This window comes from Nicotiana sylvestris, chromosome 9 (assembly GCF_000393655.2).
Source record: "Nicotiana sylvestris chromosome 9, ASM39365v2, whole genome shotgun sequence".
In the NCBI taxonomy this organism is placed as follows: Eukaryota; Viridiplantae; Streptophyta; class Magnoliopsida; order Solanales; family Solanaceae; genus Nicotiana; species Nicotiana sylvestris.
In genome coordinates this window covers 115,772,311-115,792,816 of record NC_091065.1, presented here as the reverse complement: position 1 = coordinate 115,792,816, position 20,506 = coordinate 115,772,311, and the positions used below count along the sequence as shown (strand labels likewise).

At 40.6% G+C, this 20,506-nt stretch overlaps 2 protein-coding genes across 2 annotated transcripts; both read left to right on the top strand.

Annotated features, from left to right (window-relative positions):
- Positions 1–6,124: 6,124 nt before the first annotated feature.
- On the top strand, positions 6,125–7,706 carry LOC138878087 (uncharacterized). The gene is made up of 2 exons (XM_070157744.1): positions 6,125–6,679; positions 7,377–7,706. The coding sequence occupies exons 1-2, from the start codon at positions 6,125–6,127 to the stop codon at positions 7,704–7,706; spliced, it is 885 nt and encodes a 294-aa protein (XP_070013845.1).
- Positions 7,707–11,186: 3,480 nt separating this feature from the next.
- On the top strand, positions 11,187–11,708 carry LOC138878086 (uncharacterized). The gene has a single exon (XM_070157743.1). The coding sequence runs from the start codon at positions 11,187–11,189 to the stop codon at positions 11,706–11,708; it is 522 nt and encodes a 173-aa protein (XP_070013844.1).
- Positions 11,709–20,506: the final 8,798 nt, after the last annotated feature.

Genomic DNA, 20,506 nt, shown 5'->3' with positions numbered 1-20,506 from the left:
TGCATTTTACCTAATGTAAGACCTAATTTGAAGTTGAAATGGAAATCTAGAGCTTTGAGTATAGTCACAATTTGTTTTGTTCATAGCTTAGTTCATTTTGTTTACTTGCTTTGTTCTGAGTTCTATGATACATTGCATTTTGTTGGTTATTGACAAATACTCTTCTGAGAGTTGGATTTGGTTTGTAATTAGTGGAGGAACTCAATCTTCTATTGAATATCTCATAGTTAGTTGTTGGTAATTTGAATAGGGATAGTGAATTTGTGAGTTTAACCTTATAAAATAGTGTAATGACAAGTTAACTCATTAAGACTGTTGTGACACATTTTTTTTAGTTAATAGTGCTTTGTTTGTGAAATGGATGGTGGAATGGATCTTAAGCTGTGGTTGATATACAGTCATTGTGAATAAAGAAAGAAAAGGGGCCTAAGAGTAAAGGGTGCACTGATTTACTCTTAGTATGTTTTTGAGCATGTTCAAGTTGGAAAGGGTGTTTTAAACTTTCAGAATGTTCAGCTAATTGATGCATGTTTAAACAGTCAGAATTCAGAAATGAAATAGAATATTAGTTCAATTTCGTGTCTCATGTAGTTTGTTGGTTGATTTGCATTCAATTGATTATGTATAATTACTGGTTCTGAAGAATGGGGCCTAAAGATGGTTGTAATTTAGTTTGAACTTTAAAATGAAATGGCACATCGCGCAATTGTTGTTATTGGAATAACTGGACTTAAGCAATTTTTTATATTTCAAAATAATATTATGGTTTAGTGATGCTTCACCCTTTGTTGTTTATTTGATTAAAATCTGACATGGGTCAGCTAGTGATTTTGAATCCAAATTCACGTTGTTTGAGTCCCGAGTTTGGCAACACTGCCTTTATCCTTAGGATTGGGCTTCCCTCCTTGGGCCTGAGCTAAACTATTGTGAAACCTATTATTTGGCAGCCTTGTAACGTTATTAGGCTATTGTGCCTCACGTTAGGCCCAAGCCTCAGAATAAAGATTGGACCTCATAAAAAAGTTAGTTCTTCTGTTTACTGAACCAAGTTTGAGCTTTTAAGTTTGAAGTAATTTCAATCCCTTCAAAACTGTTCTTAGTTAATTAGTTGGGTTTTTTAAAAGTAAATTGGAGGCATGCCATATTAGGTAAGACATAGTCTATGGCCCTCAAAAGCTTAGCTTGAATTTCCTTTAAAAATTGAAATCGAGGTGTGTCGTGCCAAACAAAATCTCAAAATGCATGGCCCTCCTTTTAATCTTTAGAAATCGAGGTGTGCCATTTAGTTGAATTTTCTATGGCCCTCGCAAACTCGAAATTGCGTAGTTGCTTTAGGCGCGCTATTGTAAAAATTACTTTCCTAAACTCGGGTGTGCATTTCATGTGACCCAAATACAAATCTCATCAATGTTAAATAAAATGTATCTCGGACTGCGGGTGCATTTCATGTGGTGTGGTCCAAAGACGTGTTTTAGATGGCGTTGAAATCCTCCTTAAAAATAATTAAAAGGTTAATAAGTTAAAATACACCATAGGCTAAAACATGTTTTAAAATCATATAATAGGCCGATTATAATAGTTTAAGCGACCGTGCTAGAACCAAGGAATCCGGAGGTGCCTACCATCTTCCCTCGGGTTAATAGAATTCCTTACTTAGAATTTCTAGTTCGCAGACTTCAAAAGGAAAGTCGAAATTTCCTCGATTTGGGATTTAAAATAAACCGGTGACTTGGGACACCAAATAAACTATCCCAAATGGCGACTCTGAATTGAATAATTAATCCCATTTCGAATAATGTCACTTAAATTGGAAAAACTCCCTTGTATACCTCTCGGGGTGTAAAAAGGAGGTGTAACAGCTCTGGCGACTCTGCTGGGGAGCCAAACCCAGAACTTTGGTTCAGGGTTTAAGAATTCGAGCTTAGAATAACTGTTGTAGTTGGCTTTATCTATTATCTGATTTTTGTATATGTTTGAGCCTAATATGCTAAGTGCCGCTTTTATCACTTTGGTATTCTATAAACTATTACGAAACTCTTCTTCTCTCTGAGTCTTCTAAATCATTTGGGGAGTGTGCACTTCGTGTGATTTCTCTTCTCTCTAGAGTCTTATCCAATTTTAGAATGAGGTTCAGACAAGTTGTAAAGCCGGTGAAGCTTCTGTATTCCTGGTACGCTGCCCCCCTCGGCTCGAGTTGTCCGCTCGGGTAAGCCAGGTCTAGAACAATAAACCCATATTTTAAACCTAGTATAACAAAACCTCATGCCGGATCCCTAGTAGGAACGTTTGTTTGCATCAAGTGCATTTGACTTTGGAGACTCAACATAGGGGTTGGGTCTGTCTAGGACAGGTGTACCTAAAATGAAAAGACCATCCTGATGCATCCTACTTGCTACTTGTGCATTTATTTGCCTCAGATTTGCATGTCGACCGGTTTATGAATAATAAGAGGAAAGTTGGAAAAGAAAAGTCAATGTGAGGGCTAAGAGAGATAATTACTTGTTTTTGAAAAATCAGTGTCCAAAAATATACTGAAACTCTGCCAAAATTCTGGAAAAAAAAGGAAGAAAATTTTGTTTTTTTTTAAAAAAAAAATAGTTAGTTTTTATTTTTTTCAAATCTGCCCGAACTACGCCAGTATGATTCTCACCGGATGTGGGATACGTAGGCAACCCCCGTCGGGTCCAACTTTCCTTTTTTCAAAAATAGCCCAAAAAGAACAAAAAATTTATTTTTTAATATAAATAAGCAGGGTGAGGCCATTCTTGTCAAGCCGAATGTCCCCAAAAGTGCGTCGGAAGACCGTTTTTGCAAGACCATCCACCTTTGGTCGCTTTTTCAAGGTTTTGGCCTGTTAGCAAATACAACCTTAAAATCCTCTTCCACGAAGTGCTGAAAGGCCGTATTTGCAAAGCCGGATTTTTTATGAAAATTTTGAAAAAAATAGTGATAACTTTTTCTTGAGTCAAAATGAGTCATAATTTTTCTTTTAATTAAATTACCCTAATAAATGTGCAGGATGAGCACAAATGAAAATGAACCCTTTGCAGCTCTTAAAGAGATCCCCTTACAGCTCCACATGTGGTGAAACGATTTAGGGAAAGGTAGTAGAGGAACCATGGTAAAGGTTTTGGGTGGTCTTATCGGACTTTTGAACATCAAGCCAAGATTGGACGTGATTGAAGCATTGGTACCTTTTTGGGATCCGACTCGCAATGTGTTCCACTTTTCTGATTTTGAGCTCACACGCACGCTAGAGGAAATTGCAGGTTACGCTGGCCTTAACGGAAACTTTAGAAGTCGGTACCCGGTGTCACCAAGACCGTTATCTCCCCACAAATTTCTGGATATGATGAGTATTAGCCGGGATATTCAGGATGGGAATTTGTCTGAAGGGTATTGCCTTTTCTAGTTCTTATATCAGCGTTATGGTAACCCCCAAGGTTTTGAAGCACCGAATACTGGTCTGACCCATGCCGGAAATAAAGATAAGTGGGAGTCAAGGCGGGGTTTAGTTTTTATAGTAGCATTCTTGGGTGTTGTAATCTGTCCGCGAGAAGACGGAACATAAAATTAGGGCTCGTGAGAATGGTTGATGTCGCAATCAAGAAAGCTAATGGCACTTTGGTCCCCCTGATTTTATTTGAGATTTACCGAGCTTTGACCATTTGTCGAGAAGGTGGAAAGTTCTTCGAAGGTTGTAACCTACTACTACAATTGTGGATACAGGAACACCTCTGCCACCGTGTCGGGTATATGAACTATGGTATGACCTATTTGAATTGCATCGAAGGATTTGAAAGTCGAGTGGCGGGTGTTGAGTTTCCTAAGGGTACCAAAGCTTGGTTTGCACACTTAAGTTTCTAATAAAATTGAGTGGGCGTTCGGATGGCTCCCTATCACCGAAGCCGTATACATGTCAGCCGAAGTGTGTTATCTTCTAATGATGGGCATCCGGAGCATCCAGTCGTATGCTCCTCACAGGGTTTTGCGCCAACTGGGTAAATTTCAAACCGTTCCCCATGATGAAGATTTGAGTGGACATGTCGTCGAATTGGGCCCAAAGGCCGTATTTTCGGAAGGAAGAGTTCGCCAGGTGTGGAATGAGTGTAGATTTCTTGAGTCTAAGACTATGGTGTGGGATCTAGCTAGAGGTGAGCTAGACCCCAAGTACCTTATTTGGTTCGGTAAAAGATTTCAGATTCCTGAGAGACCTGCTAAGCGACCACATGTTCAACAATTCACTATCGACTCACATGAGCAGTGGGGTTGGTTGGCAAAAGAAGAAAGCTATAGGGCCAAAATAAGTAAATTAGAGGGACAAATCAGGGACCTCAAATTTGGCAATAGTATTCAGGCTATCGCAGATGAAGGGGAAAAGAAAAGGCTAACTCAGGAAAATGAAGCCCTCAAAGCTCAAGTCCAGAAAATGAGAACAGCTGCTAGAAACCCAGAAAGAAGCCGAGCGGATGGAAGGCTTATAAGTAGTCTGAGAAAGAAAGTACTTGAGTATCAAGATGACCTAGAAAAATCTGAGGTCAGCCTAGCAAAAGTCCTAGCACAATTGGCAAAGAATGCAGAAGGGCGGGCACAGTTTGTGCAACAATGGAAAAGAAATTATGAGGGGACAATCACCAATTTGAAGAGAAAGCTAACCACCCTTGAAAATGAGGCAGACAAACAGGCTAGGAACTTTAAAGCCGATAGGGAACATTGTTATGCTTTGATGTCCCAGATGGAGGAAGATATGCAACAATTGAAGAATTAAAGCCAGCATGACACTCAGGTGCTAGAAGCCCGGAATCAGCAAATCGGGCACTTGCTTCCGGAAAAGGGTATTGTTTGAGAGAGGGTTAGAGTCATAGCTGACTACATCGTCATGAAATGCCAAGCATGTGAAGACATGACTCGAACCACTTTCTTTGCTGCAGTGATGATATTTGTCCGCCAGATAATGAATGATTTGGAGCGGCTTCAAGGGGATCTCGCACGTAGGCCCGTGGCGAGACCGAATGATGTCCCACGGGCCCTAGGAATCGAAGCCTTGATGTATTCCTGATTTTTCATTTATCGAGTCTGTATTTCGGTCTATTTTGAGTCTGTTCGTAGTTTTATATTCCAAGAAAATGAGTATTTTGAAGTCTTTTGTAATAGAAAGTTTAGGAGTTTTTATTAATGAAAATCGAAAATTCCCCAAAAAAATTATTTCTTTATTTTCCGCATTTATTTCCTTGAACTGCGTAATGATCTGATTCATGCAGCATCGTGATACGTAGGCAATCCTCACTGGATCCGGTCATGATTTTGTAAATAACCCAAATAAGAGAATGATGTGAAAATAAAAACCTAAAAAGAAAGAAAAGAGAGCCGAAGAAAAGTCAAAAGAAAAATGAGAAAAAAAAAGAGCAAGAAAAGAGATGGAAAGAAAAGAGTGGAAAATTGTAAAGTGGAAAGTAGAGAAAAACGGGAAAAAATAAGTAAAGCCGGGATGAAACATGCAACCGTTGCAAAACACGTAGAAACACATTTAACTGTATAGGTGCATCACACCCCCAACGTGCGATTATCTATGTGTTATTTGCTTCAAACTGACTGGTTTGTTGTCTACTGTTAAGTCCAGGTTTTATAGTAATGTGGTTGGTTTTGTAGTAGTCTAGCTTCGCATCCATACTTCACGAGGTCGAAAGGAAGCGTTGAAATGTCTTCGGAAATGACTTTGCCAACAGTTCCTATTGCGGATGAGAGTTCGATCTCAGGCATCCCAATTTCAGAATCGGCAGCTGCCGAGGAAAATAGATTTTTGCGTCTCCACATGATGGAAATGTGGGACGCCTAGGCAAACAGAAAAGAACCACCAAGTGCAATCCCTGGATTTCCTGAGCTTTTTCCCAGGGCAAGTGGGACCTCCAACATTCCCATAAGTTATCCACACACCCCACTGGGATATCCTACCATTTTTGCCAACTTTGTGGGAACACTTTCTGAGGCTCTCCCCTAGGTGTTAACTTTAGGTGCAGCTTCAAACATATTCACTGCGCCACTTTGCTCAGCTACGGCACAGCCTACCCTACTTAGGCCTAGCTTCGATCCATCCTCTTTCACCATTCAAGCACCATCTTTCCCAATGGAACCAACCCAGTTTGCTACTAGTGCTTATCCTCAGCCTCCTCGGTACGAGTTTACCGTAGAGCAGGAGAAAATTGCAAAAACCCCTGAACAAGAGAAGATTACAAGAAAAATGAGAAGCATAGAGCAGAGCATCAAGAATATACAAAGTCTAAGTAGGCAAAAGAGCGTATCTTATGCTGACCTATGCATGTTCCCACATGTACATCTACCCTTAGGTTTCAAAACCCCAAAGTTTGAGAAATATGATGGGCATGGGGATCCCCTTGCCCACCTCAAAAGGTATTGCAACCAGTTGCGGGGAGTGGGCAGAAAAGAAGAGTTCCTCATGGCCTACTTCAGAGAGAGTTTGGTCGGCATCGCGTCAGAATGGTATATGGACCAAGATATATCCCGTTGGCATATCTGGGATGACCTAGCTCGGGACTTTGTCAGGCAGTTTCAATACAACATCGACATTGACCCGGACAGAAACTCATTGACAAATATAAAGAAGAAGTCCTCTGAAAGCTTCCGAGAGTACGCTGTCAAGTGGCGTGAGCAAGCCTCCAGGGTAAAGCCTCCCATGGACGAAATTTAAATGGTTACGGTCTTCCTTCAAGCCCAAGAGGCCGATTATTATCAAAACATGATGTCTGTGATGGGTAAGCTATTTGCCAAAGCCATCAAAATCGGTAAAATGGTTGATAATGGGTTGAAAACAGGGTGAATCTTGAGTCAGTCTGCTATAAGGGCTACCTCCCAAGCCATCTAGGGTGAGTTTGGAGGAGTAGCAAATCGAAAGAAAAAGGAAGAAACATCAACGGCAACTTCGAGTGCAAGAAAACCCCATCCACCCACATCTCTTTTCTCTGAAAGAATCCCGCAACACTACTATCCCTACCAAGATGTAGCTTATGTTCCTCAGCCATACACAGTGATGAATGCCCAACCCTATGTCAGGCCACAACAACAATTTAACCAGAACAGAGATCCACTTCCTAGAAATAAACCTCCTTACCAAGCTCACTATAATCCCCGACCTCCACAAAAAAACTTCCGTGCCCGGGAGCCTCTAAGGAAAACAAACTTCACACCCATTGGTGAGTCTTATTCTAGCCTATTCCCAAAATTGGTCCAAATGGGTTTGCTGCAACCTGTACCCCCGAATAAGCAAAACCTAGAATCACCCTCTTAACAACATTGCACCCGGTGTGCCTATCATTCAGGGTTAGAGGGGGCATGATATAGAAAATTGTTGGACCTTAAAGAGGGCTGTGGAAGATCTGATAGAACAAAAGATAATAGTGCTAAGGGACGAAGATATTCCTAATGTAACCAATAATCCACTACCGGCTCACAATAACGGACCGGTTATTGGAATGATTTATGAAGATAAGGAGTTTGACCAAGCCTTGAAAGCCATCATTGCCATAGCCGATATGGAAAAGAAGCCAAAAGTTGTTGCAAAACAAGACAAGGGCGAGAAAAAGAGCAAAACCACCCCTCAGAAGACGGAAAAGAAAGTGGAAGTTGAAATTGGGGCAGCGCCCTCCCAGGATGTCGTTCTCTATGTCCCTCGAGGCCGCAAGAAAGAATAGATGTTGTTGAGTCCTCCTAGAAGGTTTGAGGTAAACAAGAGAGCTTAAATGTATGTGCCCAAGGGGGCCTACGTGACGCGGGGGCCAATAATTCCACCAAGGCTGAGTAAGCCCGCAGTTATTGACCGCGCGCCACAAAGGCCTATGACGGATCCCACCGTTGTGCCATGGAACTATAACAAATCAGTAGTGACCTACAAAGGCAAAGAGATATCGGTAGAAGTTCAGGAAAATAGTCAGGTCGAGAAGTACTTCAATTTGGAGGAGGTGAATAACGCCACGAAAAAGCATTTCCCACCTAAGAAGCCGGTGAGTGCTGAAGAAGCAGAGGCGTTCTTTCAAAAAATGAGAATGGAAGATTACGAAATAATCGACCAGCTTCGAAAGTCTCCTGCTCAAGTCTCTCTGTTATCTTTGTTGATGAACTCCACTGAACATCAAAAGGTATTGATCAAAACTCTTAACGAAGCATATGTACCCATTGAAACCACTGTAGAACAGTTGGAGAGGATGGCAGAAAGGTTTTATGAAATCAATCAAATATCTTTCAGCAAGAGTGATCTGCCCCCGGAAGGGACCGCACACAACAAAGCCCTTCACCTGACAGTCAAATGCGAAGGGTATTATGTGAAAAGGGTCATGTTAGATAGTGGTTCTAGGGTAGATATTTGCCCACTCTCAACTCTGCAGCGTATGGAAATCGGTACTGAGAGAATCAGACCCAACAACATCTGTTTGCGTGCCTTTGATGGCATAAAGAGGGATACAATATGAGAGATTGATCTGATCCTGACTATCGGCTCGGTAGACTTCGAAGTGAACTTCCAGGTTTTGGACATGGATACTTCCTACAATTTTCTCTTGGGAAGGCCGTGGATTCACGCAACGGGGACTGTGCCTTCTACTCTCCACCAGATGCTGAAGTTCGAACATAAGGATCAGGAGATTTTGGTTCATGGGGAAGATGAGCAATCGATTTATCAGGACCCATCAGTCCCGTGTCTTGAAGCAAGAGAGGGGAGTGAACACATAGTCTATCAGGCTTTCGAGATTGTGGTCGTAGACCAGTGTGAAGAAGGAAGCCCTTGCCCTCAACCCTTCCTTTCAAATGCATCAATCATGGTTGCTAAAGAAATGATCAGGCATGGTTACAAACCTGGGAAGGGGCTCGGGAAATCAATGCAAGGAATAGCTGAACCTATCACCCTGACTGCCAGTGAGAAGTTCTTTGGGGTAGGCTTCCTACCCACGCTAGCTGATGTAAAATGGGCAGATGAAAGAAAGAATGATGTTTGGGTCTTACCTCAGCCGATTCCGCATCTGTATAGAATATTTGTCAAGCCTAAATACAATGAGGAAGAGGAAGATGAGGCCTTTACAGTCGAAGAAATTGAAGAAATCTGTGGGGCTATGAGGAAGATACTGTATGAAACCCACATGGTCCAACCAGGGGAAGGCTCAAGCACCACTGAGGTGCTATACATGGGACCAAATGCCAAGCTACAAAATTGGAAGGCTATGCCATTCCCAATCAGGCGGGAGTCCCGGTAGACCTGTCTTGCCATTTTTTCTGCATCATGAGTTATTCCAGGGTGTAACTCGGATGTTTTCTTTAGTTTTCCGTCTTTTAATTTCCAACGTAAACCCTGTTATCTTCAAGTTCAATGAAATGAAATCAATATTTCATCGTTCATCTCTCTATTCTTTCTGATTTTGTTACTTTTTTTCTTATTTTCTTCTTTTCAGTTCTAATAATGCGGCTTTAAATAACATGACATGCTTGTGGACTTCCTGCCCAGATTCAAACACGTTGTCTAATTGTGAAATAATGAACCAAGATCCGTAATATGATGAAGAAGAAGCTTTTAGGGAAATAAATCGAGAATTGGAACAATTTGAGAATAAACCTAAGCCAAACTTAAATGATACTGAGCCGGTTAATTTGGGTAGTTCTGAAGAAATCAGGGAATCCAAGATAAGCATTCACACAGATGGAAAAACTCGGGATGCATTAATCCAATTCTTGTTTGAGTACAAAGATGTGTTTGCTTGGTCATATGATGACATGCTAGGCCTAAGTGTTGATTTGGTGGTTCATAAGTTGCCGACTTACCCCGATTATCCCCCTGTCCAGCAAAAGCAAAGAAAGTTTAAAATTGATATCAGTGATAAGATCAAAGAAGAAGTCACGAAACAGTTGAAAGCGGGGGTGATCCGAGTGGTTCGATATACCACATGGCTAGCCAATGTCATTCTAGTGCCAAAGAAAGACAAAAAACCCGAGTGTGTGTGGATTACAGAGATTTGAACAAAGCAAGTCCTAAGGATAACTTCCCTTTGCGGAACATCCACATCCTTGTTGATAACTACGCCAAACATGAGATACAGTCCTTTGTGGATTGTTACGCAGGATATCACCATGAGTTGATGGATGAAGAGGATGCAGAAAAGACAGCTTTTACCACACCCTGGGGCACATACTGTTACAGGGTTATGTTGTTCGGTCTGAAGAATACTGGGGCAACTTACATGAGGGACATGACTGCCATTTTTCATGATATGATGCATCAAGAGATAGAGGTGTATGTGGACAACGTGATCATCAAGTCCAGGACCCAGGATGACCATGTTTAGGATTTGAGAAAATTCTTTGAGCGGCTACGTAAATATGATCTAAAGCTGAACCCAGCCAAGTGCGCATTTGGGGTACCGTCCGACAAACTCTTGGGATTCATAGTCAATCGGAGAGGCATCGAGTTAGACCCAACAAAGATAAAGTCTATTCGGGATTTGCCTCCTCCAAGAACCAAGAAAGATGCTATGAGCTTGTTGAGAAGATTGAACTACATCAGCCGATTCATTGCCCAGCTGACATCTACATGTGAACCCATTTTCAAGATGTTAAAGAAAGATGCAGCAATTAAATGGACAGACGAATGTCAAGAAGCTGTTGACAAAATCAAGGAATATTTGTCAAATTCGCTAGTCTTGGTCCCACCTAAGCCAGGGAGGCCTCTGTTCTTGTATCTGACAGTCTTGGAAAATTCTTTTGGTTGTGTCCTCAAGCAACATGATGTGACCGAAAAGAAAGAGCAGGCCATTTACTATCTGAGCAAGAAGTTTACCAGTTATGAAGCCAAGTACACTTTATTGGAAAGAACTTGTTGCACTTTAACTTGGGTCGCTCAGAAGCTGAGGCATTATCTGCAAGCCTACACCACTTACCTCTCATACCATATTGGATCCCTTAAAATACATATTCCAGAAGCCAATACCCACTGGAAGGTTAGCAAAGTGGTAGATCCTACTCACTGAATTTGACATAGTCTATGTCACTCGCACAGCAATGAAAGCCCAGGCGTTAGCAGATCACCTGGCTAAAACCCGATTGATGATGAATACCAACCTTTGAGCACCTACTTCCCGGACGAAGAGGTAAATTCAGTTGAGGCAATATCCGAAGACACCAATGCTTGGAAAATGTTCTTTGATGGGGCAGTAAACGCAAAAGGTGTTGTAATTGGAGCAATCTTGATCTCACCCACTGGTCAGCATTATCCAGCCACAACCCGACTTTGGTTCTTCTACACGAACAACACTGTCGAGTACGAAGCCTGCATTATAGGTATGAACATGGAAATCGACCAAGATGTCGAAGAACTGTTAATCATGGGAGACTCGGATCTAATTATCCTACAAGCTCAAGGAGAATGGGAAACCCGAGATGTCAATAATCCTTATAGGCAACATGTGGAAGATCTTGGCAAGCGATTCAAATCAATAGAGTTCAGGTACATCCCTCGTTGCCACAATGAACTAGCTTATGCCCTTGCCCCTTTAGCCTCGATGTTTCCATACCCAGGTAATGCCCGCATTAATCCCTTGGAAATCCAAATTAGGGAAAGGCACGACTACTGTAATACGGTTGAGGCAGAACCAAATGTTCAAACATGGTATCATGACATCAAAAGATTTTTGAAAACTAAAGAATACCCCCAGTAAGCCAGTGGAGACCAAACGAGAACCATTAGACGGCACACAAGTGGTTTCTTCTTGAGTGGTAATGTCTTGTACAAAAGGACCCCGGACCTCAATTTGTTAAGATGTGTGGACGCCGAAGAAGCCGGAAGAATCATGTATGAAGTGCACGCAGGAGTGTGCGGACCCCACATGAACGGGTATGTTTTAGCAAAGAAAATCCTTCGAGCGGGTTATTATTGGATGATTATGGAAAAAGACTGCTTCAGTTTCGTTCGGAAATGTCATCAATGCCAGGTGCACGGTGATTTGATTCATGCACCACCTATAGAACTACATCCCATGTCAGCACCTTGGTCATTCGTTGCTTGGGGCATGGATGTCATTGGGCCGATTGAGCCGAAAGCTTCAAATGGACACAGATTCATACTGGTCGCCATCGACTATTTCACAATGTAGGTTGAAGCAATCACACTCAAATCTGTTACCAAGAAAGTTGTGGTAGATTTCGTGCACTCCAATCTTATCTGCCATTTCGGTATCCCTGCGACCATCATCACAGATAATGCTGCAAACTTGAATAGTCATTTGATGGGAGAGATATGCGAACAATTCAAAATAACGCATCGGAACTCTACTCCTTATCGGCCTAAAGCCAATGGTGCTGTCGAAGCAGCAAATAAGAACATCAAAAAGATTTTGAGGAAGATGATTCAAAGTTCCATGCAGTGGCATGAAAAGTTGCCTTTTGCATTGTTGGGGTATCGCACTATTGTGCGCACATCGGTCAGAGCAACCCCATAACTTTTGGTTTATGGCACTGAAGCCGTAATACCCGCGAAAGTTGAAATCCCTTCTCTTCGGATCATTATTGAGGCTGAAATTGAAGACAGTGAGTGGGTCAAAACCCGTTTGGAACAGTTGACCTTGATCGATGAAAAACAAATGGCCGCAGTCTGCCACGGGTAGTTGTATCAACAAAGAATGGCCCGTGCCTACAACAAAAAAGTGCGGCCTAGAAATTTTGAAGTGGGACAACTCGTTTTGAGGCGTATTCTCCCCCATCATTAGGAAGCCAAAGGAAAATTTGCTCCCAACCAGTAAAGGTCCATACATTATCCGAAAGTTGTTTCCAAAAGGGACATTGTATCTGGAAGACATTGAAGGGAATGACCTTAAAACAGCTATGAATGCGGATGCAGTCAAAAGATATTACGTCTAAACCTTCTGCAGCAATAACATTGTCTGATTAGAATGACGAAGCCTTTTATTCTCGCTACCCTAAACATTCCAATCATTTGCAAACCTTTTGAGCCTGTTACTTTTCTTTCGTTACCCTATTTGGAACTTGAAGATGCTTGTAATCTCAAAAAAAATGTTTTCCTTGAACTACGTTCGACTTGATTCCGAAAGGATACATAGACAGCCTCTCTCTGGGGTTCAGTCACAACAAAATAAAAATCTAGTTTTCCCCAAAAGTGAAACTGGGGCAGATGTTATAATGGTCGGTGATGATCCCACCTGAAAGGTTCCAAAGTTGTAATTCGATCAAATTCTTTTTACCCAAACCTTGTTCAAGTCCTTCCGATCAATCTGCAAAAGGTTTTCAAAATTAGAGAACGCAGTTGTTTGGATCCCATGCAACCAAGATGAGAGAAATAAAATGAGAGAGTCTTATTGGTGAAAACCCACGGGCACCATAAGTCGGTGGTGAGTAGAGAAATTGAAATGAGAGAGTCTTGTTAGTGAAAACTCGTGAAAGAGCACTATAAGGCAATGGTAAGAAGAGAAACGAGAGATGTCGATTGGCAAAAACCCGCAAAGGGCGTCGTTGATCGAAAAGAAAAAATCCCTCACCACCATTAGTATTGAATGAGTCCTGGCAAGGTTTCTCGATTTTGAAACACGGGTCGCAATGTGGTTTATGAGAAGTCGAGATAGTGTGTGCGGATCGGGCACCCAGTCCAAGAAAAATGTCATGTCTATGAAGTCTGCATGCACCCCCAGATAAGTCCTTCTTTCCTCCCTGAAAGGGACACCTCTCTTTAAATCCATTTTTTTGTCCTTTGTTTATTTTTCCTTGAATCCCTTTCGGTCTAACTTTGTTTCCAAAACTAATACAAAGAAAAGGTGGAAAGATTGGTTTTACAGGGTCCCGCTTAATAAAAGCCAGGTCCAAAGAAAGTGCCCAGCCTCAGCGAGTGCATCAAGTCGACCCCGACTGGCCATGACGGCGGATGCTCTGAAACCTAAGTTATTGAAAATGAAAGGAAGCCAAGGCAAAACCCCTAAAGGAAAAATAAAGTGAAAGGACCAAAGCCCCATACGGGAAAGCCATCACGATAAATTTTTGAAAAGTTGAGTCCCTCAGTTTAGGAAAGAGATCAATCTTCAGAAAAACCAGCAAACAACATGGGTTCTAACCAAGAATGTTGGGCCGAGATCAAGTAATCAAAACAATCAAGGCCGCAAAACCAACCACCATTTCAAACTAACAATTGCTTAACAGGAAACTGGTGCAATCCAAAGCAACCTTGCAAGAAGCAGGTGCAACCAAAAGGAAACTGCACAAGGGCTAGAAATAGCTTTGCAGCAATAATCGATCTGAAAGGGAAGTCTCTTCCAAAATCTTTCCTGCATTTTTATTCGTTTTTATGAAATAAAAAAAGAAGAAGAAGAGGAGGAAGAAGAAGAAGAAGAAGAAGAAGAAGAAGAAGAAGAAGAAGAAGAAAAATTTAAAATCATGGTAGCATGGAGCCTCCAATCTCTAGCTGCATCCTTTCCAACATAGGTCCCCATTCCTAGTTGATCCCCGGCATAACCCGTGGACCTCCCCAGCATAATCCGTGGACCTCCCCAGCATAATCCGTGGACCTCCCTGGCATAACCCAAGGACCTTTTTTCTTTTTATCCTGGCATAACCCGTGGACCTCCCTGGCATAACCCAAGGACCTTTTTTTTTCTTCTTTTCCCCGGCATAACCCGTGGACCTCCCCGGCATAACTCGAGGATCTTTTTCCTTTTCTCCTTGCCATAACCCAAAGACCTTTTTTTTATCCTGGCATAACTCGTGGACCTCCCTGGCATAACCCAAGGACCTTTTTTCTTTTATCCCGGCATAACCCGTGGACCTCCCTGACATAACCCAAAGACCTTTTTTCTTTTATCCCGGCATAACCCGTGGACCTCCTTGGCATAACCCGCGGACCTTTTTCTTTTCTCCTGACATAACCCGTGGCCCTCCCTGGCATAACCCAGGGACCTTTTTTCTCTTCTCATTGGCATAACCCTTTTTCTTTTCTGGCATAACCCGAGGACCCTTTTTCTTTTCTGGCATAACCCGGTCAGCTTTCCAGCATAACCTGGCAATCCTCCCAATTTAGGGCTTCACTCCCTATTCCCAGATACACAATCCCGATTTTTATTGCTTTCAATAAATAAATAGCTTAGATTTGTGTTACAATAACTCACGAAATTTTCCTAGTGAAAACTGGGGCAGAAAAGTTTGTTCGTTTGTTCGTTTTGGTGCCTAAACAGGTTTTTCACCGTGAGGCACAAGATTTGAGATGACCAAAGGAAGAAGTCTCAACCCAAATAAAAGAAAAGAAGAAACAAGAAAAAAGAAGTTGAACTCAAGGTGCAGAAGCAGAGAAAAGATGTGGACTACTCAAAATGTAATTGAAGTCACAAGCTTCGCATGTCTCGCCTTTATCCGAAAAGCTGAAGAAGAATGAACTAGCAGTTGTAGCTAATGAGCATCAAGATTCAAATCGGAGTCTACAGCAAGATCTAGTTAACACTCAAGATCAAGCTCCAAGAGATTTATAGATAGGAATCTTGTAACTCGTAGTTGATAAGAATTAGCTGGTTTAGATTTTTATTTTCCATTTTGGTGTAATAAAGAGTTCGACAAGCAGTAGCAGCAACAACAATAGTGAAATCGCAGCTTCCCAGTAGCCCCAACTACCAAAACTTCCAGAACTACACTGACCTGATTCCTTTATAGCCAAGGATATGTAGGCAACCTTTGAAGCAAGGTTCGGTCAGACTCTTTTCAAAAGTGCTTCCCAAGGAGTGTCAAACGGGCAAAAATCCCTCATAATTGCTCATTTTATCTTTGCCTGAAAATCCTTCGTGTCTCCGAGCAAAGAGGGGCAGCTGTGAGCACGTGATTTTTGCCTCACATGAAGTACTCCTACAGATTTCCAAAATTAGATTTTTCCTTTTAATTAGTTGTTATTTTAGGAATTATTGTAGAATTTTCTTGATTGTTTGCATTTTGTGTGCATGTTTAATTTTATTTAAATAATAAAAAAATACAAAAATATGTTGCATTTGCATTTAGGATTTAATTTTATATTTATAGATTAATTAATAAATTAGTGTTTCATAAAATTGGAAAATCACTAAAAATAACTACTTTTGCATTTTTATTGTTTAATCTCGAATTTGGGTAGTTTTCTTTAAATTTGGTTTTTAATTGGTCGTGTTAGTTATTATTTAAAATTAGTTAGTATTTTTGATAGATTAATTTAGTTTTAGGATTTAATTTAGGTTTTAATTTTAATTTTGGAAAAAGAAAAAGAATTTTGAAGAAAAAATGAATTGAAAAAAAAGAGGGAAAAGACTTGAAGAAATCAGAATTTTAGGCCAAAATTCGAAATTTCCCAGCCCAAAACAATTTTCCCCCTTTGAAACCCGGTTAACCCAAGCCCAGATCCGCCCATACCCAGTCTCCCCCCACTTAAAACCAAACGACCACGTTTTGATGGTGTCCAATCTGAGCCGTTGATTTTCACTTAATCGAACGGCTAGGAACTAGGGGGTCCTTTAGTATAAAGATGTCCGAACTCTAACCCCCCAGTTCCGTCTCTCTTATGCTCTCCATATTCAGAGATTCACCCTAATCCGCCGCCCCATTTTCCACCATGTCCAGCGGATGGCGCTGCCCCCAAATCAACACCTCAAAAACCTCACACTCTCCTCTTCCCTAATCTCCAACTCTTTTCCTTCGGAACTTGCCAAAACCTTTCGAATCATAAATCCGACCTAAGTCCTAAAAATCCCAAAACCCCCCTGAGTCGAGATTTCATTAAAATTTAAGGTCTATTTTGATTTTATTTGTGTGTTCTTGACAAGAACACACGATTAATGTCAAAATCGGCCGAAGAATTGGAGACCCGTTTCAAATTCCTACTATCCATGACCACTTCTTAGGTATTTGTTTTTATCTTATATTATTTAATATTTATTTTTATAGTTCTCTTCTCATCTTCTTCTGTTTCTTTCTTTTATTTTCTAATTTTTGTTTTCCATTTTTTTATCTCTTCAAACCATCCGTATTTGCATGTTAGTTTTAGGTTTGTTTAATTAGTATTTGTTTCTGGTTCTAAGTTTGGATGTGTTTGATTTTTGTTTATGTTTGGGCCCAAATTTTTTGAGTCTTAAAGACTTTGTAATTGAGTATTCGTGAGTTTTGAGATTTCATTGTTGATTTGGGTTCTGAAAATCAAAAAGCCCAATTGGATTTTGCAAGCCCAGGCTGGGTTTGAACAATTGGATCAATCCGACCCATGACCCATGGGTTCTTGGAGGTAAAAATAGGGATCCTAAGGGGTAGTTTAGGCATTTAGGTTAGGGAATATTTTTGTAACTGACTGAGGAAAGCTTCCTTGAAGCTGTCATTGGGACTTAAGTGAAAACTGATTTTTTTTAACTTAGGGATACTTAAGCAAAAATAAAAATTAGAAAAGGTTTTAAATGCAAAACTTAACACATTTCTGCAGCCCTAAAGCTTGCCTATAAAGACACCCTTTCTTCTTTAACAAAGCAGATTTTGGAGATGAAAAAAATTCTGAAAAATTGAAAACGGTTGAGCTAAGAAAAGAATTTGAAAAACTCTTGTATTTTCGGTGGAAAAGTGGTCCAATCCTGCATTTAGTCTCTACATTCCAAATCTTCAAAAAGTTTCTACCTTCTTCTGGGGTTAAAAGATGATTTGAGGGCTATAGATTACTGTTTCATTGTTGATCTTGAGCTGATTTCTGCTATAATTTCCTGTTTCGTCTGGCTTACTGCTACTGCTGCTTCCTTATAGTTTCAGACTAAATTTCTGGTCTATTTTGTTGTTATTCAAGTACACACTTCTGCATTTCACCTAATGTAAGGCCTGATTTGAAGTTGAAATGGAAATCTGGAGCTTTGAGTATAGTCACAATTTGTTTTGTTCATAGCTTAGTTTATTTTGTTTACTTGCTTTGTTCTGAGTTCTATGATACATTGCATTCAGTTGGCTGTTGACAAATACTCTTCTGAGAGCTAGATTTGGTTTGTAATTAGTGGAGGAACTCAATCTTCTATTGAATATCTCATATCTAGTTGTTGGTAATTTGAATAGGGATAGTGAATTTGTAAGTTTAACCTTATAAAACAGTGTAATGACAATGTGCTGCATTTGAACTTTTCTGCCTGTTAACTCATTAAGACTGTTGTGACACGTTTTTTTTAGTTAATAGTGCTTTGTTTGTGAAATAGATGGTGGAATGGATCTTAAGTTGTGGTTGATATACAGTCATTGTGAATAAAGAAAGAAAAAGGGCCTAAGAGTAAAGGGTGCACTGATTTACTCTTAGTATGTTTTTGAGCATGTTCAAGTTGGAAATGGTGTTTTAAACTTTCAGAATGTTCAGCTAATTGATGCATGCTTAAACAGTCAGAATTCAGAAATGAAATAGAATATTAGTTCAATTTCGTGTCTCATGTAGTTTGTTGGTTGATTTGTATTCAATCGATTATGTATAATTACTGGTTCTGAAGAATGGGGCCTAAAGCTGGTTGTAATTTAGTTTGAGCTTTAAAATGAAATGGCACACCGTGCAATTGTTGTTATTGGAATAACTGGACTTAAGCAATTTTTTTTTATTTCAAAATGATGCTATGGTTTAGTGATGCACCCTTTGTTGTTTATTTGATTAAAATCTGACATGGGGCAGCTAGTGATTTTGAATCCAAATGCACGTTGTTTAATGCTATAAAGGGATTCGTTCTTGTGTCCCGAGTTTGGCAACACTGCCTTTATCCTTAGGATTGGGCTTCCCTCCTTGGGCCTGAGCTAAACTATTGTGCAACCTATCATTTGGCAGCCTTGTAACGTTATTAGACTATTGGGCCTCACGTCAGGCCCAAGCCTCGGAATAAAGATTGGACCTCATAAAAATGTTAGTTCTTCTATTTACTAAACCAAGTTTGAGCTTTTAAGTTTGAAGTAATTTCAATCCCTTCAAAACCGTCCTTAGTTAATTAGTTGGGTTTTTTAAAAGTAAATTGGAGGCGTGCCATATTAGGTAAGACATAGTCTATGGCCCTCAAAAGCTTAGCTTGAATTTCCTTTAAAAATTAAAATTGAGGTGTGTCGTACCAAACAAAATCTCAAAATGCATGGCCCTCCTTTTAATCTTTAGAAATCGAGGTGTTCCATTTAGTTGAATTTTCCATGGCCCTCGCAAACTCGAAATTGCGTAGTTGCTTTAGGAGCACTATTGTAAAAATTACTTTCCTAAACTCGGGTGTGCATTTCATGTGACCCAAATCCAAATTTCAACAACGTTAAATAAAATGTGTCTCGGACTGTGGGTGCATTTCATGTGGCATGGTCTAAAGACGTGTTTTAGATGGTATTGAAATCTTCCTTAAAAATAATTAAAAGCGGTTTAATAAGTTAAAATACACCATAGGCTAAAACATGCTTTAAAATCAGATAATAAGCCGATTATAATAGTTTAAGCGACCGTGCTAGAACCAAGGAATCCGGTGGTGCCTAACACCTTCCCTCGGGTTAACAGAATTCCTTACTTAGAATTTCTGGTTCGCAGACTTCAAAAGGAAAGTCGAAGTTTCCTCGATTTGGGATTTAAAATAAACCGGTGACTTGGGACACCAAATAAACTATCCCAAGTGACGACTCTGAATTGAATAATTAATCCCATTTCGAATAATGTCACTTAAATTGAAAAAACTCCCTTGTATACCTCTCGGGGTGTAAAAAGGAAGTGTAACAACGTCTGATTGGAAAGCTAAATTTTTTGACACATATGCGGCCGAATATCTCTTATTCCGTTCAACGACTCAGCCAGTTCATGCAAACCCCTCGTCAATCTCATTTTGATGCTGCTATGCACTGACTCCGCTATCTCTTGGGCAATACGGGTCTTGGCTTGTATTTTAACTCCAATTCTTCTTTCAAGCTCCTCGCCTTTTGCTACTCAGATTGGGGATCTTGTCCAGACACTCGTCGTTCAGTCAGTGGGTATTTTATCAGTCTTGGTGGCTCGTTAGTTTCATGGAAATCCAAAAAGCAACCCCTCATCTCTGTCTCATCGGCTGAAGCAGAATATCACTCCATGAGTCGAGTAGTCTCCCAAATCACTTGGCTTGTTCGCCAAGCAGCTATTCATATCGCCAAAGTTCCAGTCTTTCACGAACACACCAAACATTTCGAACTGGATTGTCATTTTGTGCGCCAACAGTTCTTGGCCGGCTTAATCTCTCTCACGTTCGTTCCCTCGACCTCTCACTGGCCAACGTTTTCACAAAGGCACTCCCAGGATCTCTTCATCACTCCATTCTTCACAAGTTAGGCGTGTGTTACCACCCTTCCAACTTGAGGGGGGGTGTTGGAACCATGAACCCTACTCTTGTTTGAGATCAGACGAGAAGAAGGGAAAGAGCTCAATGAGCTTAATTCAGACCACATAGGTCTTAAGCAGGTTTTTGGTCGACCCGGTCCAGCGGCCCAATTTCTCATAACAAATGGACCATCTGAT

Bases quoted from the DNA above. Each gene is read 5' to 3' on its own strand.
- LOC138878086 (XM_070157743.1), top strand. From the start codon at position 11,187: ATGTTCTTTGATGGGGCAGTAAACGCAAAAGGTGTTGTAATTGGAGCA.
- LOC138878087 (XM_070157744.1), top strand. From the start codon at position 6,125: ATGGAACCAACCCAGTTTGCTACTAGTGCTTATCCTCAGCCTCCTCGG. The intron at 6,680-7,376 runs GTAAAGCCTCCC...TGGACCTTAAAG, and splicing joins GGCGTGAGCAAGCCTCCAGG to AGGGCTGTGGAAGATCTGAT.